Source organism: Gavia stellata, chromosome 18 (assembly GCF_030936135.1).
Source record: "Gavia stellata isolate bGavSte3 chromosome 18, bGavSte3.hap2, whole genome shotgun sequence".
Taxonomy (NCBI): Eukaryota; Metazoa; Chordata; class Aves; order Gaviiformes; family Gaviidae; genus Gavia; species Gavia stellata.
The window spans coordinates 1,703,198-1,730,782 of NC_082611.1; the positions used below are offsets into that span (position 1 = coordinate 1,703,198).

General features: G+C 60.1%; 1 protein-coding gene across 1 annotated transcript in view; it reads right to left on the reverse strand.

The window, feature by feature from the left end:
- Nucleotides 1-25,204, reverse strand: part of RAB26 (RAB26, member RAS oncogene family) — a 30,712-nt gene extending 5,508 nt beyond the window's left edge. Inside the window, exons 1-2 of the mRNA XM_059826480.1 lie at nucleotides 25,001-25,204; nucleotides 22,259-22,369 (exon numbers count right to left, since the gene is read on the reverse strand). Coding sequence (XP_059682463.1) covers nucleotides 22,259-22,369; nucleotides 25,001-25,204 — 315 coding nt within the window. The remainder of the gene's footprint in view (nucleotides 1-22,258; nucleotides 22,370-25,000) is intronic.
- Between the last annotated feature and the right edge of the window lie 2,381 nt (nucleotides 25,205-27,585).

Below are 27,585 nucleotides of genomic sequence, written 5' to 3' on the forward strand. Positions count from 1 at the left end.
AATTAATGAGCGCCAGCATCCCATCTTAATGGCCTTCAAAAGACACAGCCAACTACTCCATATTCAGTTAGCAACTTAAAAATAACTCCTCTTCCTGCCGTTTGTACCCATTTTTCTCCCAGTGAGCCCTGGTTTCTCTCTCAGGGTTTGGTTTTTTTCCCTGTTTTGCTTGTTTTTAGCAGAAAAGGTGGGAAGGAGGAGGAGGAGAGGGGGCAGTGCCCCTCCACGCTGCCCCGCAGGGTTTTCCCCAAAGCTAACACGATGCTTTTTGTGACGCCTGGCGCACGCCCCAGCAGAGCCGGGAGCAGTGCGGGGCGGCGGGGGAGCCCATCGGTGCCCCTCCAGGCGGCTGTGCCAGCCAGCGAGGGCAGGGGACGGATCCTGACCGCATCCCAGAGCGACCGCTGGCCTGGCGAGCTGCACCAGGCTCTCCAAGCTTTAACGAAACCCATCCCTAACGATCCAGCAGTCCCAGGGGAAGGAGCAGAGAAGAGATTAATTTGCCTGCTCCATCCACAGAAATCAGCACAGTCATCAGCAGGACGTGATGAAAACATGGCCAGGGAATGGTGCGCCGGCAGGACAGGGCAGCTGTTCGCTGCTCCGGTGATGCCCGATTTAAATCCCATTTGCTCCAGAGCAGGCGTGGGGTGCTCTCCCCTCCCCAGGCACGCGGCCATGGGACGGCCAGGGCTGCCCCGACCCTGGCTGGGCTCCACCGGCTCGTCCCTGCTCCCCACCACCGACCGGCAGGACCGCGGGCTCTGCCCTGGCTCACCCCCTGGCACCGGACACGCCACCAACTCTGTTGCCACCAAAACCCTGCCAGGCAAACGGCGGCACACACGTGCCGAGGCCATCCCCACACATCCCACGCCGCTCGGCACCAAGTACCAGGCACCTTGAGATGCCGGCGTCCGGCATCACCCCACCAGGACAGCACCGGTGGGGCTCTTCATTGCTGTTTGATGTTTTTAATTAAGGCAGAGGGAGCAGCTCGGCTCCTGCACATCTACACTCGCCAAATAGCGAGGATACGGGCGAGGAGGAAAGGGCAGGAGTGAGCCAGAGTGCTAAATTTACACAGTGCTAAAGCAGGCACAGGGGAGACGAATGCAATTTATAAATACCTTCAAAGGCAGCAACCGAGACGAGGGAGCAAAGTGATTCACAGCCTGGGAGCGGTAAAAATAGGCAGCCAGGCTGCGGGGCTGGGGAGCCGAAAAGGGTGCAGGAAGCCGGCCAGGGGCTTGGGACCGGCTCACCGTGCCCCACGCACGGAGCCAAGGCTTTCCCCAGGACAGGAAGCCGGGGCCGCTGAAAGCTTGAAGTGCTTAAAACCGAGGGTCCCCACTGCCGTGAGGCGCTCCCCAATCCCCGGCACCTCCGCACGCCGGCTCCCGGGCGAGCGTGGCCACCCCGTCCCTGGGGTGGAAACACGCGCCATGGTGAACGGTGCTGAGAAAATCCGAGCGGAGGAGCTGCACCTTCGCTGTCATCCCAGCGGACGGAGAACCGTGCTGCCGGGCACCCATTTCATGAGTGAGATGGGACAGATTTACTTCCTGCAGAAGAACCAGTTTCTATGCCCAGTTTGCCCTCCAAAACCCCAGGTCCTACCGCAGGTTGGGCAGGAGGTGCCGGCACACCCCGCAAGGCGGAGGGGCTGGGCGCCCCGGGCTCTGAACCGGCACGATGCTCATCCAAATGCCGTCCCCAGGGACTCCGTGCCGGGAGCTGCAGAGGAAGGAAAACACTCTGCATCTCCCCGTTGGCCCCGGAGCACCTGGCTTCTCTGGATCTCGGCACAAGCACCAGCAGCCCTTGCAGGGGACAAGGACGCTTGGTGTGATGGATGATGACAAGGGACGAGGACACCAGGAGCTTCATGTTAAAAACAGCACCAAACAAGTACCCTTCCCAGCACAGCCCCACGGCCGCACCAGCACCTCCAGCTCGGAGGAGAGTGTGTGCCAAGGGACGGCTGTGCCTGGGAACGTGGCCATGTCCCCAGTATGGCCATGCTCCAAGGGTGACCGGTCACCGTGGGTGGGAGGGAGGGAGAACATGGCCCTGGCCCTGAGCACGGACGAGCCAAGCTGAAGCAACCACAAAGCATCTGGTAAGCAGCCGAAAAAGCTGAAGCTCCGATGCTGCACCTCATGCATCAACCTCCACTTCAGGAGCTTAATTAAAAGCAAAGCTGGCAGCAGCAGGATTCACACTAATTACGACTGACCTACATTTTAGGGGGGGAAATGCCTAAACCTAATTAAAGGCTGCACATGGATCCAGGTGCTGCTGGACTGGGCTGGGGAAAAAAAATGGATTCCCCAGGGTTTCGGTGTGGAACAGAGCGGCGTTTCAGGGCGAGTATTTGCAGAGATGCTCCTGCAGGCAGGAGACGCAGCCGGAGCCATCCAGAGCAGCAGCTCCTGCCTGCACCCCTGCCTGCCCCCCTGCCTGCCCCCAAGCACAGGACGGCTGCAAAATACGGGTGAAGAAGCCACGCAGAAGGTGGGAGGAGCGGGCTGGGAAAAGGCAGGGGCTGCCGCCAGCAGCACACAACGGCTCCCGTCGGTGCCACGTGAACCAGATGCCCAACTCTTCCCCCACACCACCGCTAATAGACTCTCCAGCTTCCAATTATTATTATTTTTTAAGAGCTGCAGTTCAATTCCATGCTCACAGCCCTCCAAAGGCACAGCTGGGGGGTTTAACGACTAATAAGCATCCAAAGACAAAAGACGACGTGTGTCAACCCATTGAAACGTGAAATACACTGCCAGCGCTGCCAGGCCTGCTCACAACGAGCGGGGTTGTGTTGTTCAGGGTTCATTCTTAATCGGGCACATTTTAATATAATAGAGGTAATACTCACAGCACGCCACCCGCTATGCAAAAGCGGGCAGGAAAGCCGTCCCCGCAACTCAGCTCTGTTGTCGCCTTTTGCAATTTCAGTTTTTATGTGTCCTTTTTCCTGGGCCATTGACAATGTTATTAAAATACCTTCTAGCAGGGGCTGCAATGGAATGCCTGGAGCGCCTTTGTTGGAGGAACATGATGCTCATAAGTTAAATAATCCTCAGGACGTCAGACAAATAAAGTTGGAACCTTGCAGATGCAGGAAAAATTAAATTACCAAGTGCAGATGGTCCTCAATTAAGAGCAGTGTTATCAACACACCAATGGCTCTGCTGGCTGCAGCCCCGGCGCGATCCCGCCCCAGCAACCGCAGCATGAGAGCGGCCTTTCGGAGGCAGAGAGGAGGGAGGAAAAAAGTGCCCGTGACAGGGTGAAACTGCGCCGCTCCCCAAAACGTGCACCCCGCAACGGACGATGCTCCCACCCAAACCAAGGTGTCCCCATGCTGCTCTCGGGTCAGCTCGTCAGCGGCTGCAGTTTGGGTAATGCCACTCCCCTGGTCCACGGGGTTCCCACGGTGCCGGCAAACCACACCGGGAGTGACCGGCACATCCCAGCTCATCCTCAGACACCCGAGCCCGCACCGGCAAAGGCCGCAGTGTAACCCAGGGGCAGTAATCGCACGACAACCCGGCCGCTCCCCAGCTTTTCCACGCATTAGCTCATTAATAAAAGCCTTAAAAATTAAATCGGATACATGGATTAACTCGCTTTGCAATTAATCCAATAAATGGAAAGCTGCTTGCTGACACCGTTCAGGCTCCAGCAAGGGGAACCCCTCACCCTGGCTCCCCGGTGCCTCTGACGGGTGCTGGTTCAAGCGATGCTGCCCAGGAGCGCCCACCAACACCCACCCGCCGGAGCATCCCCCTGCGCAGCACGGCACACCCCGGGCACGGCGGCAGCCTGGCGTGCACGACCCCAAAGTGGGGAGAGGGGATGGGCAGCATCTGGGGAGCGGCTGAGGGACCCTGCTGTGCCTGGCCCACAGCCCCGCTCCTCCCCAAACCCTGGAGAAGGGGAGAGGAGAGAAACCCGGCGGCTGCGGGGTCCCGGCAGGGCCTGAGGGCACCCATCCCCGTCACCGCTGCGGGGGGCCCCGGCTGCACCGGTGCCTGTGCTGCGGTGGGCTTGTCCCCGGAGCCGGTGGGGGTCTGGCCCCAGCCATCCCCATCTCCACTTTTACAATGGAAAAGAAAAAACCCTCCAAACGTCATCAGTGCGCTTCGGAGGCAGCCCCCGCGGGCGACCGGGGGCGAGTTTCTGCAGAAAGGGGAAAAAAATCGCATTAGCAAATATACATCAGATGCGACCGAAGGCGGCCGGGGCACTGGCCGAGTTAATTAGCGGCAGTAATGACTCTGCTGTGGGCTGCAGGACTGACAGCGCAGCCACCCAGCAAACTTCATTAGGGCTGTGGTGTCACGCACCGGCCGGGGCTGGGTGGGCTGCCACGTCCCCTTCGCCGCTCGGGAGCATGCGGGGAGCTGGCGATAGATTGGAGCATCCTTTATTTTTAGGAAGCCAGGAGGAAAACAGCAGCACGGCACGGGCGAGCTGGCTGAAGGGATGCTGCGGGACACCAGCCCCGTGCCAAGGCAGGACCCGGTTCCAAATTCCCACTCGGCAAAGCCCGGGGAGCCCCCACCTCCGTGAGCATAAACACTCGTGTGCCGGGAGGAGCTGGGATACAGTTGTGATGGACCCATAGCAGACAAATAAACACCACCTTCAAAAGCGGCTGTAAAAATAGATTAAGGATCAATATGGAAATCTGCTCAAAACAGCAGGATGCTGCATTGAATTTACTCATTAAAACCCTGAAGTTTTCCCACACGCACGCGTGCTGCTGCCAGCAAGCTGGTCCCGGTGGCTCAGCATCTTCTCCAGCCACAGCCGGGCCCTTTGCCGAGGTCAGGGCTCAAAAAGCAGCCCCCCCCTTTGCTCCCTCAGTACAAGCACTTCTCTAAAAACTTGGTCCCTCAAAATTAAAGGAGCCAAACTGGGTGATTTTTGAGACTGAAAATGAGAAAATTTCATTTTAATTTGAGAAAATGAAAAAAAAATCCCAACCCAAATTGGCCAACACGGGGTGCCCAAACAGGGGGTGCCCAAACAGGGGGGGCCGGGAGGCTGGGACACAGCAGCAGGGTCTGGCTCGGGGTACGGACCACCCGAGCAGGCTCCGGGTGAGGAGCTGGAGCTTTCCCGACTCTCCAGCTCTGCATTGTGTACAGCCTGTGCGCAACGCTGGCACGGCCCAGGGAGCGCGACAGCAGCTCGGCGCGAGCCCACGGCCCCCGGGGTGAGCACCCGGCAGGTTTTGGCTCTGCCCGCGGGGTTCAGCAGCCGGGAGAGTGGCTGCGCCCACCAGCCCGGCACGATGCCGCAGGGGAGCCGAGTGTGGCTGTGCCTGAGGCTGGTGCAGCGGACCCGACCTCGAGGAAAAAGCTGCCCAGAGCTTTTGTTGGAGAAACTGTCCTGGCAGCAGCTGATTTGAAAACCTCCTGTTATTTCTGCCGGGGGTAACAAAAGGGAAGAGAGTGGGAGGCTGATATTGCACAAGGATCCGCACTTCTGAAATCGAGATCGGTTCAGCGATAAACAGTAACTGGGAACAAATATTTAAGTTTCAGCAACGGCGAGCAGACACCAGAGCAGTAAAAGCAGTGCTGAGCTCTTATCTCGACTTCATGCAAGCTTTCAAAGCACATTGTGGCGGGGCTGCTCTGCCCATCACCGGTTCACGGGGCATTGCAGACATTCCTCCCGGACAGCCGGCCGGTGCATCCGGCACAGCCTGGCCACGCAGTGCCTCAACAGAGAACACAACCAGCCAGCTCACTACCCCCAGCTTAGGAAAAAAGCGTTTCAGAAGCACATTCCCTGCAAGAGAGGGGAGGGAACACCCCGATGCTGCGCGGGAGCCTGCGGAAAGCTGCTGGGAGAGCAGGGCAGGGACACGGGCTGGATGAAGGGCTGTGCCATGGCGTGGCTGGACGCGGTCCTGCTCCAGCCGAGCTGAGTCCCGCTGGAGTAAGTCCCAGCCGCTGGGAAACATGTTCGATGATCCTCCTCCACAGCTGCAGAGCAGCAACAAACAGCTTGGCTGTGCCACCGTCGGCGACGTGTCCTGCGGCCCCAGCATGCGTCCTGGGGGAGACCCGGGCAGCCAGGACATCCCGCCATGGTTCCCTCCACCTCGTCCCATAAATCTTCTGCTCGGAGAGAAAACCCGACCATTCATCTTCCAGGGCAGGTGATTAACTTCCTTGGCAGCACTGTGCATTTGCACTCTGCAGCTAAAAATAGAAACTTCTGCCTTGTTTTTTTTTTTTTCCCCAGGACTTGCACACTCCTGCCTGCAGCAGAGACGCTCCAGAGCCAGCCGCCGATCCCCGGTGCCAAGATCCTTTCAGAAACGATAACGTGTCGGCGCTCGCTGCTCAGTTCAACAGCAGACCCCGCGAAAAGCAGATTAACACGGCACCTTGCAGCAGACGGCGCTTCTGATCTGCTCTGCTGCTGGAGCTGGAGCCGGCCCCGCGTCCCCTCGCCCCATGTTGCCTCCTTCGAGGTGTCACCTCGCCGTGTCCCCTCTCCCCCTGCACGCCGGGCTCACCCTGCCCCGCGCGCTGCAGATGAGGTGCGAGAAGCTGCAAGCCCTGCCTCATATAGATCACCCCAACCCCTGGTCTCCAGGTGGGCACGGACCCTCTGCGTTGCCCTGCGGAGCCCCTCGCCTCCACGGGCAGCGCGGCCCCTTCCCTGCACCCTGCAGCACCCAGCGAACGCCCCAGGGATGTCTGCAGCACTAAGCTTTGTCAAGAGCCATGTACGCTACATTAAAGCACAATTAACATCTCCCTGGCTGCCAGCCCTGCAGGAGATAAGAGTCAAGGCTCTTGTTAGAGCAGACACACTGAAGAATTAGTGACTTATCATCTTCTATTCACATCAGTCTGCACATAAAAGGTTTTTCTGGCAAGAAGTAGAAAATCCTGTTTTAGGACAGATTAGAGGTAAGAGGATCTGGTTAGGATCATGTATTTTAAAATAAAGTCATGCTCTGCTTCTCGGCATCGCCCGCGGCAGCCGTGTCCTGCAGCCACCGGCTCCCGGTGCTGGTGGAGCAGTACCGGGTCGGTGACGCTCTCCCTCCCCAGCCTGGCTGCTCCATCTAACCAGCAAGTCAGCGCTCCGGGGGTGATCGAGGGGACGGTTCCTTGAAGGAGGCGCAGGCAGACGAGACTCAGACTATCGATGCTTTTAAGCCTGACGGGGCTGCTCAGAGTCATCCCAACAGGCGGGAGACACATCGGAGCGAGCCTGTGCCCCAGCCCCGCCGGCAGCCAGGGAAACTGGCTTTTCCACCCTTAAAAATCCACGGGATAGGATCTGCTACAGCCGCCACAGAGACCAGAGCCACCAAAAAGCCAAAGTCAGCAGGAAGGCTGCAGCCCATCCCCGCAGCTCCCAGCACGCAGTTGAGTCCCGGGAGCGGATGGAGCCCATGGCCGCATCCCTCCTCCCCGCTCGGGGACGGTCTGCGGCAGCTCCCCCACCACCCTGGGCTGCATTACTCACCCCTTCAGTCTCTTTTTTTTTTTTCCTACTTTATAATAGAAGAGATATTTTTAAAAATATCTGTGCTTACTTCTAAACCAGGCAGGCTTGGAAACAAAGGGGGCAGAGATGGCTCATGCAGATCTGTGCCAATACAGAGAATAAGTAACGTGGCACTCAACATATTTATCTTCATTTTCTTCATCGAGGACATACCATGCTGCAAAGCAGAACAAGAATCTCTACAGAGCATTTATTGCAATATCATTTCTCATTTACAATGAACACAGCGCCTGTCAATGCCACGAGAATGATAAATGGGTCATCAATTACTGTTATACAGGGAATTATTTACCCTACTCCGGGGGAAGTAAAGCCTTGCATCAGTTTTTATGTCAAAGAAGCCAGTCCCTGTGTCAGAAGTGCTGCTGTACCCAGCGCTCCCATCACAGCAGCCCGTGGAGCAGCAGGAGCCATGGGACGAGCCGGGCAGCCCCGCTGCGACAGCCGTGCCCCGCACCGCTGCCTCGCCGCTCACCGGCCTCCCGGGTTTGCACCCTAAGCTTCACCCTTGCCAAAGCCCCGGTGACCGCAGCCAGCCCCGGGCTGTGCGCCCCGTCCCCATGCGCTCCATCCTCTGCTCCCTCCAAGGAGGATAAATGGGCTGACCCCTCCGGGGGAGCCGCCCCAGACACGGGGCGACGTGATTTTGACTCAGCCCAGTTGTGTCCGGGAGGAGGGTCCCGGGAACCACATTTAAGCCCTGCAGCAGCCCTCTCATTTCCAGCACAACACCCATCCCAGCTCAGGAGGAGTTTAACTGGTTTGGTCCCAAAGCAGCCATGCAGCGGCAGGGTTCACAGGAGAGAAAGCCACTGGGAAACACCCAGCGAGGGGACCCCCAGCCTGGCAGGATGAGCCCTGGGGGGCTGCAAGCCTGGCCCTGCTCCAGCTCACCCCCGCACGCCCGAGCAGCCCTCAGACACGGCAGGCAAATTAGGAAAGATTCATTTTTCCTGCTGTTATGCTTGGTCCAGACATTTTCCATTTGGCCTATCCCAGTCTGAAGAACACTGTAATTTGGTTTCAGAGCTACAAAACCAGCCTTCTGGGCAGCCTCATCTGCCCTCAGTACGATCCCTGCTATAAGACACAGTTTTCCTGAAGGCAGTGGGGTCACTTTGCCTGGAGGAAGATGCTCCTGACAAAGGCTCCGGGGCACCAGCCACCAAAACTCTCCTGCGCAGCACGGTGCGTGCAATTAGCTGTACCTGCAACTGCAGCCAGAGGCACAGCCAGGCTTCTTTGCATCAGAGGGCTGGCACCTAAAGGGATGGAAACTTGCCCAAAGTTTCAGAGAAGACTTCACAATCCAATTAAAAAAAAAAAAAAAAAGAGGTTTGAATATCCAGCAGCAAACATCCCGGCAGCATCTGGCAGTAACAGCATCTTCTGCAGACAACATTGCAAACAGCATTATTAAATAGCACTTCTCATCCCTAATAAAAAAAAAATCCCCAAAGACCTGACAGATGAATCTGTAGCTTTTTATCACATACACACACATCCTTCACCTGCAGCTAAGGCAGGCAGCTCTCGAAAGCCGCGTTCTCGCTGAGCAGCAAGCCCGAGTCCAGCCGAATCCTTCAAAGGATTCAAGAAGGAGAGTGCCTGAACAACAATAATGAGATTTTCTGAAGTCCGTACAAGTCCATTAAGACCCTGGGAAGGGCACATACCAGGTCTGGGTGCTCACTGACTCCCCAGCCCGTTTCTGCGGTGGTGCAGCAGCTCCCACGCACGGGCAGCGGTGGCGGTGGGGGCTGAAGCGCGATGAGCCCCGGCCCCCTCCCCGCAGGGCAGGACCCCTCCTCGGCCCCGTGTTTGCTTTCCAAACTCTGGGTGAAAACGTTCTGAGGTTTCACCTCCTCCTCGCTAACCAGCGCGGCTCCGCTTCGCCAGGGGCGGCAACACCGCTGCCGTCCTGCCCGGCCACCAACGGGCACCGCAAGGTCCGACAGCAGTGCCGGGCTCGGGGCTGGGAACGCAGGGCGGAACGTGCTCCCAGACAGCCGGGTGCTACTGCGAGACACAGACAACCTTTTTGCAAATAAAACTGAACCAAAACCCACATGCAGTTGCCTTGATTTTTTTTTGTTGCACCAGGGACATCCCTTGGAAAGCCCGACGGCAGCCGAGAACTCAGCCTGGAACGGCCGGGTCCTCAGGAAAGGATTTCCAGCTCTGCGCCAAGCTGGGGGGCTGATCCCCCTGAGAATCAATCACCCCCTGAAGCTGCATCGCTCCCCGCTGCTCTCCCTCGGCAATGCCAGGCCCCGCGGGACTGCCAGCGCGCCGAGCTTTTGGGAGCAATTTGACCCCGCGTGTGTATTATTCAAGAGGGAAAAACACATCTGCCAGGCATTAACGCTTGCTCGGGAACAGTTATTTTAGGCATTGTCAAGCACTTCTCACGTTAATTCATGCACATTTATAAGTGCAGCACGTTAATGTATTTAAGAAAGTTCAGGCTGAACTGCAATCCCGCTTGCCGAGCCCCAGCCCCGCAGGGAGCCACCTCGCCAAGCTGCGGTTCACCCCGATGCAAAGGGGTACGGCACGCACCCCCATGGCAGCGAGAGCCGGCTCTCCAAGTTCAGCTCCTCGTCACTCCTAAATTAAGCGCTCCCGGTGCCACTCCCCAAAGTCTGCCAGCACCACAGCACCCGGGACCACGGCTGGCACCGCTCTTTGATTTTGGTGCATGTCCCACATCCCAGAGCAGAGCGATGCTACAGGAGCTGGTCCCTTCCCAGCAAAGCCACGGCAGCAGAGCAGCAGACACAACGCTCAGGCCTGGGAGCGCTCGTCCCCCACGGCAGACCATGCTCCAGCGCCGTTGTGCTGGCACGTTTTGGGTGTTTCCATCCCTGCAGCTCTCTTGGGTCAGCAAAGCCCCAGGAGAGGCAGCAGCACTGCGCACCCCAGCACACGCTGCCGTTCAGCCGAGTGCCACTTGCCTACTGCAGCGACAGCGGGCACAGGGAGAGAGGACGGTCTCCGTCTTTTATTCCCCCTCCTCACAAGACAAACCTCTGGTCTCAGGCAGAGACAGGTGGGGTCACCCCTCTTAGGGCTCCGGCTCCCCCAGTTCTGCCACTGCTGTTTGCCGCAGGGCTGCTGTGCCTGCACCACGGCAAAGCACCGTGGCAACGTGCTGCAGGGACGCACCGCAGCAAGGCACCACAGAGATGCTCCGTGGCAATACGCCGCAGGGGTGGGCTGCAGGGATGCCCCATGGCAATGCCCCGCAGGGATGCACCGCAGCCAGCCCTTCTACCAAACCCAGTGCAGCAGGATTCACCGGGAAGCGATTCCCAGCCCTGCTCTGGTCCCGTCACATCAGCTGTGTTTCTCCAAGCCATGTCAGGAAAACGTGGTGGAGCCAGGGAAGGAGCTGGGGAAGGAGCCGGGGTCCCTGGGGAGAGCGTGCCGGCGGGGTTGGGCTGCTCAGGACCCAGCACCATCTGAGCTGCTCAGGGTTGGTTTCAGGCTTGCACGTGCTTTGGCACTTAAAGGAAAAAGAAAAGCCCACTCATCTGAAACCTGCGATGCACTATCTCCCAGGAACGCTTTTCCTTCAGAGAGCACTGACTCACCGGAGCCTGAGGAAGCCCTCACCCGTGGTGCAACGGCTTCAGATGCTTCACAACCCCGATCCCTCCATGCGCCGACCCACACCGCGACCACACAACACCCCACGGCCCCTCAGCCCCTACGGAAACGCCCAAGGGCATACGGTTACAGCAGAAAATAAATGCAATTGGTGACGGCTGCCCGGGGCAGTGTGGCATGACTGTCACAGTGCCAGGGTCTCTTCCCAGCCCTGCCCCGCTGCTCTGCCCAGGCTGGAGGGGCCAGCCCGGCCGCGATGGTGCCATGGGGAAGCGCATGGCACGGCACGCTCACCCCCAGAAAGCCGCATCCCCACCAGCCTGGCAGAGCTGCCAGTCCTTCCCCGAGGCCGGCGCTGCTCGGGGCTGCGTGGGCTGGCCGGCGCCGCTGCCAAAGCCCGCGCCGCGCTCTAAAAATTGACGCTGAGAGTAGCAACAATCCCCCGGCGTTTCCGCCGAGGCACGCGGCAAACGAGGCGTCTCTGAAAGCGGTGAGCCCGTGGGGGCTTTGCAGCCGGTGGGGCGGGAGGGCGAGCACCCAGCCACGCCGGGGAAACGATGCTGTGCTCCCACAGCCGTGACCCCAGAGAAACGGCTGCTTCCCTGCAGCTCCCGAGAGCCAAGTGTGCTTAACGCTGGGGGGGGGGGAACCAAAACAGATTAAAGCCCAGCCATCGGGCTGCACAAGCAGCGGGAAGGGCTCCCTGCACACTCAGGAAAGGGACTGGACTGACCCTGCACCCAGGGCACCGAATCCCTGTTGTAAGATGGATCCTCATCCAGGGACCAGCCCCCTCTGACAAGGAGGTCCCCAGACAGGGTCTTCGCTACGAACCCCCCAGCATCGAGGCTGGGCTGAATTATTCATCCGGCCACGCAGTTGTGTTTTTCTTAGTCATCGGCTCAGAGGAAGCAGCGAGGCACGGGGACACTGGCAGGGACCTGCTGCCGTCGAGCGGCATGGGGGAAGCAAACCCCGGCAATTCGGACCAAATTCAGCATCATTGACCAAGCGGACGGGCAAGGTCCTGCCCAGCGGGGGCTGTGCTCCCCGGACGCCTCCAGCAGCCTCCTGCGCTTGGCTTTGGGGGCAAAAAAAAACCCCATTAACAGGGGTTGTTTCAAGGTTGAGAGCAACAGGCACAGGAGTGCCAACGCCAGCAGCTCTCCCTGGCAGGAACCATACCGGGAGCTGAGGTTGGTTCAGCTCCATCACAGGTAATGAGGAGCAGTAGCATCGGCGCTGGGGCAGGACCCCCCGCTCCTCCTCTGCCGCCCGCCCCGCGCCCGGCACGCATCGCACCGCAGGCGCGTCTCGCAAACGGCGGCGGCTTGGCGGCACTTTGCTCATAACCGCGTTAACGCCATAAAACGGTGCGCGTCGGGCGAGGCGTTCGCCGGCGGGAGCGGGGGGCGGCCGCGCCGTTGCCGTGGCGACGCCCGCGCAAGCAAAGCTGGAAAGCCAAAGCCTCCGTTTCCCCAGCGTGTCACTTGGGCCCGGGAACATCGAGGCTCGGCAGGAAGGAGGAAAACATCCTCAGAAACGGGCAGGTTGAACGAGGGCTGACGAGGTCCAGGCTCGCCGCAGGTGGACGGCTTCGCGGCGTCCGACCCGGGCAGGTTCGGCTGCATTGGTGCAGCGGGGCACGGCTCCCCGCCACTCCCCTCCTTTCAATAAATTAAATATTAAAAAACCCACACGAAGCTTAACAAAACCTGTCCAGATGTTCACAACAGGACCTGCTGCATCCTCAGAGACGTGCTGCCGGTCTTACGACCTCTAGAAGATGACCTTTCCTGCCTGCGGGCAGCCCTGACCCCAAACCCACCACGTCTGCAACACAAACGTCTCCCCAGCCTGAAGCCCCAAAGCATCGCCAAGACCCCCGGACCCCCCGGACTTCTCCTCACCCTGGGACAGCCGCAGACCAGGGCAACGGGCATCACCCTTGAAGGCTGAAGGAGCACGAGCTCCCAAGGCGTATTAGTTACGATCAGGAAGAAACATTTTTCCCGATGCAGGCATAAAGATGAAATATTTGCTGTTGCTTTCAAGAGGTTCTACAATCCTTCAAAGCAGTGACTCGGTGCTCAGCCAGGATTAAAAATGCTGTATGCCCCTGTTAAACAAACAGCTGGATGAGTTACACCGCTCTGCTGGAGATGCCTTGTCGGGGGAGCAGGGGCAGCTCCATCGCTTTGGATGGGGCCAGCAGCGTGTATGGCAGCACCGCGGCTTCGCTCCCCTTCTCGCCGGGCTGCGAGCGGGGCCAGGAGCTGCCCAGACAGCGCGGTGCGGCCAAGCAAGGTGAGCATCGCCCCAGCTCTGCCCGGCCGTGGGCATACAGTAGCACGGCACAGCGCTCAGCCAGCCCCACAGTGGTCTGGAGCAGGGATGTCCCCATGGTGCCACCAGCGCTGCCCTGTGCGGGAATCCCACAGCTCCCTCCTCCTCGGGGCTCCCTGCCAGCGGCCGCCCCGGGTCCCCCCACTCGCTGTATCTCCCACCCGCCCCCAGGACAGTGCCACCGACAAAATATTTTGCTTCCAAATGCTCTGCAGGTGAACAAGCCCTCGATCCCCAAATTCCCCACTGCCACAGGAACCAGCATGTGTCCCCCCATCGCCAGCCAAGGACGAGAGGACAATTGCTCAGACGCGCACTGTGTTGCAGCTCCTTCCCCTGTAAACACGGCTCCGATCCACTTGGAAAGGATTGTTTTCCCCTTTTTTTTTTTTCCAAAGAGGGACAATCTTCTGCCGGCACCCACTGTTCCAGGCTTCAGAGCGGCCGATCGTTGCCCTTCCGATTTGCCACGCCGATGCTCAGCGTTACCATTGCAGCGCTCAGCAAAAGCCCCATCAACGGGACCGACCTGACCCCTGTCTCCACGGCTCAGGTCTCTCCACCCTCTGCGGATGCGAGGAGGAAAGCGGCTCTTCGGGAAGAGGATGAAGGGGCAGGTGGTTTTTGGGGAAGGACGATGCGCAGTCAGCGCCCGGCGAGCTCGGCCGGAGACGGCTCCCCCCACACCAGCTTTTCGGGAGAGGTGGCGATGTCCCGCTGCAGCCCTCCCCAGCACCGCCGAACCCGGGGGGCACCTCGCCCTTCCCCGCGTGCACACAGAGATCACCGGCATCCACAACAGGAATAAACCGAAGCCTGCTGGGGGCAAATAATTAATCAGCGGTAACGAAATGAGTCAGCGGCTCAGCAGAGAGGCAGCAAGGGCTCGGGGGGATCACGGGGGCTGAGCAAGGTGAGAGCCATGGGGCAGGGGTGCCCCTAAATGCCCATCACGGGGGTGGCAGTGGGGGGCAGAGGCACCCCAAAGCCCACCCATCCCCTCCGGCTCAGCCACCTCCCCTCTGCTTTCAAAGAAAAACCCAGTTCTGCACAGCTGAATTCAATATTTTATCACAAATAAAAGATGAAAGTGAAATTAAGCCAAATGTATTCCATTAAATATTCAAACCATTTAGACTTTCTCTAGACCCATTTAAATGTTTTATCGGCTATAAAACGCTCCCTCGCAGGCCCCGGCACCACGAGCGGACGCAGCGTAACGCCTGGCTCTGCACCAGGGCAGCTGATGCTCCAGCACCCGAATTGCCCTCCCCGGGGCCAGTTTCTCGCCTGGCACCATCCAGAGAGGCGCAGACACACCGCATCTGTGTGCCCACCGCCTTCCTCCAGCACCGACCTCCTCCTCACCTGGCTCCTTCACAGGGAGCCTACTAAGCTAGAGCAAAGCAGGGAGTGGGGCATTGACCCACACCCCTGAGGACACGGGGAAATGCCTCCGGCTGCTGCTCACAGGCAGAGCGGTCCCCAGCAGCAGCTCCACCGTACCCACCATCCCCGCAAGAGATGGGTGCTGCAGCGAGGACACTCGCACGAGCGGGTCCCTCACCCCACATCGAAGCCTGACACCCCACACCAAGGCCCAACACCCCACAGGGACCTCGCAGGGCACTTTGAAGTGTGGCCACCGAGCTACCGCCAAAAGCTCATACAATTTTACGACGCACAAAGCAATGCTTCCCTTCCCCATGCTGCTGCAGGAAAAACAGAAATAAGATAAAGGCATGGGATGGCTCCAGGAGCACAGGCAGCTGTCCCCACGGCACGGTGCCATCCCCACGCCGAGGACAGAGGACACGCTCATCGCCAGCCCCGTGCACCCACGGAGCCAGGACTGCGCCTGCTGATGGCCCGGCCATGGGGGATGCCCATGGCTCAAGGAGAGGACACCACAATGACACCACTCGCTCCTGGGTGCCGCTTCCCAACCCGCCACAGCGCAACTTGCCCGGAAAAGAAATTAAAGGATTAAGAAATTAAGCCGTTCCAGTCAGAGGCTACAGGGCCCGGGAAGCGACTCGGCTCGCGCTTTCCACGTAGGCTCGCAACAGGCTGCGGATGCGCAGGAACTGCATTTTCCGCCTGAGTTTCCACCGTGTTGGTCCCCATCCTCTAACGGGGTTTAGAGCTGTACGGGAGCTCAAACAAGGAAGATACAGAAGCAGATTACGGTGAACAGCTTTACAACCTCCCACGTTCCGCCAGCGGCTCCCACGTGTATTTCTCCGTGCCTGTGCCCTGGCTCTGCAGCTCCCGAGCAGCCCAAGACTCCTGCCCTCCGCCTGAGTTAATTACAGCTTTTATTTCAACCATCCTGTGCCAGGACAGACCCGCGGGGACACCGGCTGCCGGCACGCACCGGGAAGCCACCGTGCAGCAGCGGGGCTGCGGGAGCCTGGGAGACACCAGTGCCCTTCCAGAAGCATCTCCCACGAAGCCCCACGTCCCCAGTGCTCTCGCCGTCAGCTGAAACGGATGCAAAATGTCACACCCAGATTAAACACCCAATCTATTCTGGGTGGTATTTCCCAGACGCCGAGGGGGTGGGAGAGCCCCCAGCGTGCCGAGAGCGGGGCAGGCACCTTCACACCATCCTGCAAACTGGTTAAGAGTTTTCTTAACCAGGCTCTGGGGCTTGAGGCTGCTCCAGCCGCTCATTTAAAGAGCGGCTCAAGCACCTCTCTGCTTTGAAGACATTCATCTTATTTCCTTTTGCCTTTCCCAAGGCAGGAATCGAGTCTGCTGTCCACTGGGATTACCGCCAGCACACGGGTGTGTGCATTTTACTGGTGTGCTGCAGAACTGGAGCACACCGAGGAGGTTTATTATTTTTCAAATGCAAGAGCCGAAGAAACATGAATAAAATACTAGCAGATGTGAGAAAGCGGGTGCAGCCCGCCACGGGCGCTGCTCGCGGCATCTCTTGGCAACTGAGCCCCTGCATGCAAATGACAGGCTTCGCCGACTGCAAAGCTGGGTCCCTCCGCAAGGGAGGAGAGCAGCAGTTGAAAGCAAAGCAAGGCTTGGTTTCCCAGGAAAAATAGCTATTTACTCCCCGGAGAGCCTGTCCTGGGAGCGGGGAACAGGAACCAGCAGCAGCTGCGGAGAAGCTGTCGTCCTACGAGTCACAGATTGCAGAAATCGATAAAAATCAAGGCGTGTTCCGACCAAGAGCGCCTGCCCTCCCTGTGCGAGCCCTCCGGGACCTGCCTCACCTGCTGCCGGATTCGGGCAGCACCTGGTCCTTACGGCACCTGGTCCTTATGGCACCGGTGCCGGCATCTCATCTGCCCCCCTAAACCAGGCAGAAGGGATGGAACATCGCAGGGAAGCTCCTCGGGGCAAGTTTAGCCCAGATTTCCTTACAGCGAGAAATGCAAAAGTATGAAATCAGGTACTGGCCTCTATTAAAACTCATACAGCAATAGGAGATGCAGAACAAGACAATTTCAGACAAAGAGCTGCTGCAAATACCCAAGGCAGGCGCAGAGGCATCCCCCTGCCCGTCCTGCCACGCCAGCGCCCGCACAGGGCTCCTTCCTCGCCTCCCCCAGCCCGGAGCAGCGGCACCCACGTTGCCGCTGGCACGGCAGCCCCACGGAGGGACAGGCCCTCAGCCCAGGCGACGCAGGCAGCACCGAGATGCCCTTCCCAGGGGAAGGCCACTGCTCTTGCGGGGGTGCGGAGCCAGGGCTGTCCCCTCCGGTGGTCCCGCTCACAGCCCTGGGGACCAACCTAAACCCACCCGACCGCAGCCCGCAGCAGCCCCCCTGCCCGACCCCGCACATGTCGCCACACTACGCGGGAAAGCGTGCGAACAGAACAGACTAAACACTCCGCTCGATGCCCAGAGTCCCTTCCCTCAAATGTTCAGGGCTAATTTTGTATAGAAAGACATGCTGGAATTCATTTATTTCCATTTCTTTCTTCCGGCCTAAGCAGATCCCCTCCCACTTTTTCCAGATTGATCCATCAGAAAATTAGCCCTGCTAACGCTCAGTGCCAGCTGCGGAGATAAAAGCCAGCCCTTGGCTTTCAAAAGGCTCCAGGTTGCACCAACCCTTCAAAGGGAGGCACCACGCTGGAGCATCGCCCCGAGGGCAGGGATGCAGGCACCCGCTGCGGACCCATGGGCGCTCAGGGCGTCCACCCCTCCCTCCCCTGAGCACATGGAGACCCCGGACCAGACTTGCCGAATCCAGCCCGTGACCAGCGTTAGTTTGCACGCTCTGCATGGCTGGAACGAAGCTTTCCGTCTCCTGCAAAGTGAAGCTCGCGGAGGGAGTCGGCAGGCAGCCAGCAGCTGCTGTTTTGCCGGCGGAAGGTGCACACACAAGCTACAAAAAGTAACGAGAGATGCAACAAATTTCTTATGCAAAAAAACATATTATATACCGCTGATTCCACCCCCAGAGCAGCACAGAGCTGAATGTAATCAAGAGTCCTTAAAGCTCAGGGTCACAAGTGACAGCTTTTATTTACAGCGCGCAGCAGCCGTCCCAGCGGGCAGATTAACTGCGGCACGGCCAAGGCTGGAGCAGAGAGCACGGCCGCCGCCGGCTCGCCCGAGGAGGCTGCGGCTGGGGGGAGCTGCGGGTCTCCGCGGGGTAACAACCAGTGGAAACCCCTCCCGGGCACGTCGGTGCACACCGGCGGGTGCCAAAGCCCAGCCTTCAGGGGAACCATTCCCTGTGCCAGCCGCCTGCTCGGAAGCCCAAAGCTGTGTCGACGCAGCGGGGCTGGCTCCCTCCTCCTCCTCCCGCAGCACCTAAGCATGCTTTGCACCAGGAGGATGTTGGTTTGCTCCCTTCGCCTTGGGGCAGCAAGAGAGGAGCGATACCGCTGCACCCCGAGCGATACCTCGGGGGAAACAAAGCCAAGCCGCCCTGCTCTGAACCCCACCAGCAAAGCACTTCCTTACAGTTTCATCCCACTGATTAACGCAGAAACCATCTCCCCCGCTAACGCAAAGAAACTCATTAGCACCTCTTCCCAGGGAGAAAAGGCTCGTCTTGAATTTTTTTTCTTTTATGTTCTTCTCCTTTCAGGTCCAATTAGTACAAAAATCTTAACTCGCCCAACCCTGCAGAGCGCGGGGCTGCAAGCACCGGCTGGGCAGCGAGCATCGGGGCGGCCCCACGGAGCCCGGCCGTCCTCGGGGAGGGGGCACACAGCGGGTTCACGTGGCCCTGTGGTTTCTCGGCTTTGGCAAGAGATTCCTCCTGTGAGTTAGCTGTTACGACGAGACAGAAGCACCGATGGCTGCGCAGCTTTAATTTCTGACAAGGTTTCTGCTGCATTCCCAAAATTACAGCAAAAGGCAGCTTTTCCAGTAGCACCGAGAAAAATGGGATTCACACCCCCGAGTGATAACCCTGCTCTTTTCCAGGAGACCCTTCTCCCCAAAATCCTAACGTATGAAGTTGAGAAGCATGCACGCCCTGCCTGCACAGGCAGGACCCATCCTGCCCTCACCCACGGGGATCTGCAGGGAGACACCCGGCCCCACCACTGCACCCACCAAGCAGAGGGATCTGCGGAGCCCCCCCAGCCCCGGGGAAAGAGGAGGAGGAAGACCTCGTGCCATGGTTCGGCATAGCCATGGCCACACCACGGCTCATGGGAAAGAATAATTAAGCCCCTCGCTATCTAGCGATGGCTGGAACCCCAAAGGCAACGCAGAGAGGGGTTTCCCCCCACCCCGGGAGACTTTCCTCTTGGAGGGAAGCAGCCCAGTAACTCGGACAGCAGTCGCTGTCGCTCCGAGCGAGCCCCCTGCTCGGACTGAGCCCCCGCCGGGAGCAGGAGCCCTCACCCCAGGGCTCTGCCTCGCCTTAGTGGCACCCACAGAACGGGGGGGTCTCGCCCCAGCAGTGCACCCCCAGCCAAACCCTCTGCTCGGCACCCTGGACGCCCCGGCACTGCCCTGGCTGAACAGGGAGGGCTGGCGTGTTCCCGAGGAGCTAAAGATGCTGCCCCAGTAAACGCAATTTTCACAGGAAGGAAAGCCGAGGGACTCGGCATCTCCAAAGCTAGAAGCCAATAGGCACCATTTTGATGTATTTTTTAATACCACGATCATCTTTATTTCCCTAGTATCAGTGGGTTTTTATCCAAATATATTTAGATCAACATCCTTCTTTGTTTAAGAGACGATGATAAACAAACACAATGCAAGAGGTTCTCCCTAACATAAAACAGGAGGAGAAAAACCTAGGGGGCCATTAGGAATTGTAATGCCAGATTAATTTTAAATGGATTTCTATTCATTTACATTCGCTCTGGCCTACATAATCCATTAGCCATAGCTTTGCGTCTACCTAATGGTTTGACATCCTCGAAAACGAGCGGCTGATCCTGGAGCCTGCTGGGAGCAGTGGACGGACTGGGAGAGGAGGCAGAGAGCGGCTGGGCAGGCGCAGGGGCTGCCCCCCAACACGGCTCCGTCCCATCCCAGGGTGCTTCGCAGAGACCAGCCGGTATCAAGAGGAGCGGAGACAGTCCTGAGAACAACGGCAGGAGCCGGGCAGCTCCGTCCCCGCGACGTCCCCAGCCGTTACCCAGCCTTCCGGCTCCCCCGGCCGAGCAAGGTCACGCGTGCACAGGAGCGCAGCTGCCGCACGCCCTGGCCTTGGGGAGGGCCCCGCGGTCTCCGCCGCCGGCGAGGCTCAGCGACTGCCGCACACCCCGCCAAAAATACCCGATGCACCAAAATAACGCCCTGCGCTTGCTCAGCGCCTCGTGCACCGGTCCAAGGCGAACGCAGCAAAAACCCAGCGACCACCTTCCCCGACCACAACCGCCCGTGGTGACAAACAGCCTTGCTTGCTTCAGCCAGAAAACCCGATGCCAAATTCTGGAATTACAGAGAAAAGGAACCGCGATGTGGCAGTTTTGTTGGTAGACAGACACAAATTAAAACCCAAGCGCACTCTCGCAGCAGAAGCCTCCAGCGTTTCCACCCCGGAGCTTCATCTGCATCGTGATGCAAACAGCGAGAGGGGCACAATTACACGGCGCCTGCAAACAGGATTATCTTAATGAAAACAGAGATGTACAATCAAAAAACTATTTCCATGTCCCCCCAAAAATTATGAGTGCCTTACAAAGATTACAATAATGAGTTTTAGGGCATACACATGATCTTCCCCGCTGTATAATCTGCCCATTTCAAACCTATGTAGCTCTAGCAGCTCTATTACAGAAGTAAATTAACCCTAATGTGATTGCTTCCCAAGAGCAGTCGTTTCAGTGCTCTAATCAATAAGTCACAGGATTTTATGACCACCCTTGGTACCAATCATTGCAATCAGTAATAAAACGCTTTTCGTTTTACGAACACCTGAAATACCGTGTAATTACCTTTGTATAAAATGATGGACTCCAATTTACCAACTTCACCAAGCCGCTGCTGCAGCCTGCAGCGTCGCTCTGCACCGAAAGCCCATTTGCAGGGAAGAGCATTGCTTTATTTCTGAAGGCTTTCTGAGCCATCCCTCATCTCTTCCACTTGTCACTGTTACAAGCAAGGTATTATTCACACCCTGGCAAAATAGCAGGTTACAAGAGACACCCATCTCCCAGAAATCCTCCAAGAAAGGGGGAGATCCGAGATCCTGCTGAGAACAGGCGGTCAGGAGGATGCAACACTGGTGCGTGGCATCACCACCAGCTCTTCATCGCACCCACCCATCACCACCGCGGCACCAAAAGGGAGCCAAAAGCCATCGCACAGCGCGACGATGCAACTGGTGCCCCAACAGCAGGGCAGGGAGAGCACGGCCACCGGGCACGTCCCCAGTCCCGAGGGCCGAGCCTCCCCCAGGAGCCTGCGGCACTGGCCAGGCGTCTCGGGGGGTGGCGAGCTCGTGGGCTGGGGGAAGCAGATGGTTGGGGAACTGGTGAGGAACAGGGAGCACCCCATCCTCGGGCCAGAGACCCAAGCCAGGCATGCTGCCGGCTGCTGCTTTGGCAGCAAAAGCTCTCGCTGGCCCTTCACAGCTTGCCGTAAGGTTCTGTTGATGCCATCTCTGTAAAGGCACTGTCCCCGTTGCTCTGCTGTCCCACCCCAGGGATGCCCGCTCCGCAGCCCAGGGCATGCGTGGCGGCACTGTAGCCCACCTTGGCCAGGTTCCCGCTGCCCTTGCTGGTGCCACACCACCCCGACACGCTGCCCTCGGCGCTCCCCCTGCACCGGCAGCGGGACGCTCTGGTCGCTGCCAACAGAACAGTTACTCTCCGACAGCTCAGAGACCCCTCGGCACGATGCCCCCCCTCCATGCCAGAGAGAGCAGGGCCACCCCGGCACCGCACCCCCACGTCAGCACCCCAAAGCTGCGCTCAGGAGATGTTTCTAGGGGATTTTGTTTTGTGTCAGTTTTGCATTTGTTTTGGTTTTTTTAAACTCTTAAACACTGAAACCGACTTAGAGAAATATTTCCATTGGGCAGATGCTCAGGCCTCAGCAGTCCTTCTTACACGAACCATCCCCAGGACCCAGAGCAGAGGACGCGCTCCCCCATCCTCCTGCAAAGCGGTTACGAAGAGGCCGCTGCGCCGCCACCACCATCAGATGGTTGCTCAGCCCCGAGGTGCTGCGGCTGGAGCCGACACGGGTCAGGATGACGAGCAACGTTTTGTTACTCCTCTGCAAAAGCCATCACTCACTTGCCAGACCCCGCGGGCAGGGGCCGAGCGGCAGGGGCCGAGGAGCGCCCCAGGCACTTACCCTGAAGTCAATTCCAACCGTGGAAATGAAGCTGCCGGCGAGGAAAGCGCCGTCTTTGAACCGCACCAGCAAGCAGGTTTTGCCGACCCCAGAGTCGCCCACCAGCATCACCTGCGAGGGACAGAGGGGAGCATTAGGCACCGGGTTTCGGGAAGGAAGCCCCATCGCAGCCGTTACCCGTCTCCATCCCAAAAGCCCCATCCCGGGAGCAGGCAGCAAATCCCGTATTCTTGAAGGGAAAAAAAAAAAAAAAGCACATCCAAGAGCAACATCCTTGGACCCAGGGGAGGGTGGCGGAGAGAAAGGGGGGACCCACAGCGGGATTATTCCTACCCTGCACCACGCGTGTCCCTGAGCACTGGCCGAACTTGAGACACCTTCCCCCGGCCAGTACTTAGCAGATCCCCCGTGGGGCACCAACACCCCTTGAAAACCAAGAGGTGCTGTCTAGGCGAGGCAGGCTGTGACCCGCCGGCTGCAGGGCCCACACTGCCCCCGGCGCACCCACGAAACACCCCGGCACCCCGTCACGTGCGGGGCTTTCTGGGAGGGCGGGACTGCCCCCAGGGAGACTTCAGGGGGGCCCCCAACCACAAGCACCAACTCCAGGGGGGCACTCTGCCCTCTGCGAGCAAACTCCTTCGGCGGGAGCCGCACAGCCTCACGGTCACCCTCCCGGTCCTCAGCAGAGGGGCTCCCAGTGCAGCCTGCCTCAGTTTCCCCACCCAGCAGCGAACCCCGGGCGCAGACAGGGCAGGCACTCCCCCACCACAAAAAACCCATGGCAGAGCTGACGCTGCTCCCAAACGCAGCTCCTCAAAGCCTGTGCTCAAACCACAAGCCCTCCTGAGCCCTCCTGCCCCCCGGGCTGCTGACCCCGCTGCCCTTGGCAGGGCAACAGCTTCCCGCCATCGAGAAACCCCGGCCCACGCAGCCGAGCTGCATTAGCGGCTTCTGCACCCGCGCCGATTTGCACGGCTTCACGCTGACATGGCAGGGCTCCCTCTCTCCCGAAAGCACTGGCAGCAGCCTTCCGCAAGCCATTAGCCCGTGACCAAATTTAAATTGTTTGAAGGCGGCACTGCCCCGGGTCACACCGAACCCACGCAGGAGCCATCGGAAGCAGCAAAGGCCACCAACCACTCTGCGGCTCAGCCTCCCGAGAGGCGGCAGCAGCCCCGGCCGCAGCTGTAACTTGTTTTGGGGCAGGGGGGCACTGCCGGGGAGGGGAGCCGGCAGCCAGGATCTGGCGACGGTGCCGAGCCCCACACCGGGTGTCCCGTGGGAGCACCACGCACAGCCGCGCACCGAGCTCTGGCACAACAGGGTTGGGGGAACCAGTGAGTCCACGGATGCATCCGTGTGAACCCAAGTGAAGGGGGGAAAAAAAAAAGTCATTTTTAGTACAAAACAGTAGTATTGATTTTTCTAAACTTTCCAGACCTCTGTTCTAGAGCAGGGTGACCCTCAAAGGCAGCTTCTGCCCACCCAGCACGGTCGAAGCCTCAGCCGGGGCACGCAGCAGCACCCAGGGCCAGGCTCCCGCCAAGGGCTCGGTGGTCAGGATCTGGCCCCATGCCGGGGACTCAGGTTTGGCCACTGCCTCTGGCAGAGCCCGGGAGCCTCAAGAGAGGGGTAAGGGAAAGACAAAGTTTAATGAAACAGGTTTTTACTGAATACAAAGCGATTTCTCTCCGCCACTGGTTCAAAACCAGCCAGACCGTTAGCAGAGGTCTGGGCTACCCAGCACATTTGGGCTTATCCGAGACCTCGTTCGGCTCATCCCTGTGCTGTGGAGGCAATCCCCAGGGAAAGCCCCAGCCTGGGCAGGGAGAGGAGAGCTCAAGGAGCCAAGGATCAGCGTGAACACGGAGGTGGCTCCATTTTAGGGAGGCTGTTGAACTATTACTGCAGCTGTATCAGGACCAACCACCTACCAAAGCAACCAAATTCACTTCTTGAACACCCCTCGCCTCCCAAATCCCAACAAGACGATGGCCACGCCGATTGCCACAGGCACCGAGCCCTCCGACACGACATGCCAAGGTTGGACTTGCCATAGCAAACACCGTCTTCTCAAAGCTTAAACCCCCGGCGCTCGGTTACGAAGGTCTGCGTTAGAAACGCAGTCGGATGGGCCGCGCGGAATCGCAGCCTCAGCCAAAATCGCTAAGCGAGCTCCGAGCTAGGCTTGCATCAGGTCGCACGATGGAGGGGGGGTGCAAATACGTTTGATCTGCGACTCGCTCGCCAGAATCCGAAGTGGCGAGAAGGAGCCATCTGAGCCCTTGGAAGAACGCGCAAGCTGGAGACATTTCGACAGCAGCCAGAGCAGATTCGATGCGACTCAAGGCGCACCGTCGCTCCGCTTTACAACCCTGTTTTCTTCTGCCGTTAAAGAGGAACCAGACGGCTGCAATAACTCATCCGAGCAGAAAGCCTTTTGGCATCACTTGCAAAAGTCCCGCAGAAGCAGCCCTGCTGCCGAGGGCTCTGCGGGGGCAGCCCCCCGCCCCGGGAGCCCGAGCCCCGCCGCCCGAGCCCCGCCGCCGGCGGCAGCAGCTGAGGAGGGGCGGGATGCCGGGCTGGGAGGGAGGGAGGGGTGCCCGCCCGGTCCCGGCCCCCGGGAACTTCTCCGGCTGCTGCGGCGAGGCTGCCCCCGGCCCCGCGCCCGACGGACCCCGCACCGCCACCCCAGCACCGTGCACCGGGCTCCCGCCTCCGCGCCCCTCGGCCCCGCACCTTGAAGGCGAGGTCGTAGAACTCGCCGCTGCTGCTCAGCGAGGGCCGCCCGGCCGCCGCGCCGCCGTTGCGGGGCAGCTCGGGGGCGGGCGCGGAGCCCCGCGGGGCGGCGGCGGCACGGCCGGGCCCCTGGGCGGCGGGGGGCAGCGCGGCGGAGGGCGCGGCGCCGCCGCCCTTGCTGCGAGCCGCCTTCTTCCGCGACATGCCGGGGCCGCGGCGCCGCGCCGGGCGCTGGGGGGGCGCGGGCTGTGCCGGCCGCCGCCGCCGCCGCCTCCCCCGGCCCGGCCCGGCCCGGCCCCGCCGCCAATGGCAGCGCCGCGGGGGCGGCGGCGGGGGCCGGCCCGCTCCGCCCCGCCCCGGCCCGGCCCGCGCCCCGCCCCGCGCGGCACCCGCGGTACCGGGGGGCACCTGCCCACGCGGGGGAGCGGCGCGCGGGGGGCGCTGGTGCACGCGCGTGGGGGGGGGGGGCGGCGCGCGGGACTGCGACACGCGCGGGAAGGGAGCGGTGCGGGGGGCGCTCACACGCACCCGCGGGGGCATTGGCAGCCCGGGGAGCAGCGTGGGGTGCCCCACGCCCTGCCCGCCGCCCCCGGAGCCGCCCGCACGCCGCAGCCCCGCGGGGAGGGAGGGAGAGTGCGCGGCGGGGCTGCGGGTGCAGCTCCCCGGCCGGGTTCGGGGTCCCCCCCTGCTCCGGGCTTGCCACAGTCGGGGCACGGCGTGGGGTGGGGGTCACGCGAGGCAGACACGGCCCATCTGCCGCTGGCAGCGCCCCGGGGAGAAGCCGGGTCCGAGGGCAGCCGCGGAGCGGGGCAGCCCCCGCGGGGGGCACGGCTGGGGTTTATTCCAAGGGGGGGAGCCGCGTTACCCCCGGTCTTCTCGGCAGCTGGTTTCGGCGAGCGACACTCGGCATCTTTCTTTCTGACTGCAAATGAAGTGTCACCTGGGGCGCCCGCGACTGTCTCAGCTGAAATAAATGTCTGGCGCTGTGTGACATACGTCCTGTGGTGCGGCCTCGTCCTGACTGGAAAAGGAGGCTTGAACAGCGGCACCGAAGCAGGAGTGGAAAAGAAATTGCTCTGGTGAGAAGCCAGGCCGGCACACAATGAAAACGTGAATAAGTAACAGCGCTTGCACAAGAGGGAGGGGAGGTGTTGGCCAACTCGGCAGGGCTCAGGCAGCCTGGCAAGCCCAGGGCCAGCGCCGGAGCTCGGGTGCCAGCCACGGTGACACTGAGGCACTGACGCCGGAGCTCAGGTGCCAGCCACGGTGATGCCAAGGTGCCAGTGCTGGAGCTCAGGAGCCAGCTGCGGTGACGCCAAGGCACCGACACCAGAGCTCGGGTGCCAGCCGCAGTGACGCTGAGGTGCCGATGCTGGAGCTTGGGTGCCGGCCACGGTGACACTGAGGCGCCGACGCCAGAGCTCAGGTGCCGGCCGTGGTGATGCCAAGGTGCCAGCACTGGAGCTCAGGTGCCAGCTGCACTGACGCTGAGGTGCTGACACCAGAGCTTGGGTGCTGGCTGTTGTGATGCCGAGGTGCCGATGCCAGAGCTCGGGTGCCAGCTGTGGTGATGCCAAGGTGCTGACGCCAGAGCTCGGGTGCCGGCTGCGGTGACGCCGAGGTGCCAATGCTGGAGCTCGGGTGCCGGCTGCGGTGAGGCTGAGGGGTCACTGTCGCTCTGGGCAGGGACGAGCTTTTCCCTTTGCTGCCCTGGGAGCATTTACATCTATAGTTAATCCCTGTTCAAGGGCCCTAAAGCACTCCAGGGGAGGAGAAGGAGTGGGCAGCAGAGCTCTGATGGCTTTGGCCACGGACAAGGGAGACGAGCCGGGTCAGGAGCTCCTGTGCGTGGCTCCTGAGTGAGGTCCCCCTTCACCCACCCCAAGCCTCAGGCACGGCCATGGCCGTCGTGGGCCCCAGGGAACATCGAGGAGCTGTGGATTTGCATGCGCTCCTCCGACACAGCTGAGGCCAGAGGAAAAGCTGTCAGGGTGGAGGCTTATCCCCCCGTTCCCCTTCATGTACTCTTCATCCTGGTGATCTAGCCGGGAGATGGAAGACCTGACTCGGCAGAGCAGGCTCGATGCCAGGGTTTTGCACTATAATCTGATTTTCCAGGACAGCTGCAGTCAATAGAGGCCGAGGCCTCGGAGCAAAGTGCGATGCTGGAGCCATCTGTGGGTCTGTAGGGTTTTTAACTGATCCCTGTGCAGCGGTACAGCTGCGGTGGAGCTTTTCCCCAGCACCACCTGCCCCAAGGAAGGGGGTACGCAGCCCCGGCACCCCGCGCCTTCAGGGCGCACCCCCCCACAGGCTGTGAGCGCTGACGCACGGGGACTTTTCCCCTCTCTCAGCCACAGTTGATGATGATGATGGAAATCTCCATCAACAGCCTCGTGTTCAAGAGCAAACAAAGCCAGCTGCTTATCACCGCCGCATCAGGGCAACGCCGGAGGAGGATGGCCCCTTATCATGGGCGGCAACGGGGGAACGTGCCTGGTTAATTCTGCCTTTATCAAAGGTCGTGTGCTCCAGCGCCTGCAGCAGTGCTGATCCCCGCTGCCCCCGGCCCCCCGAAACTCGGC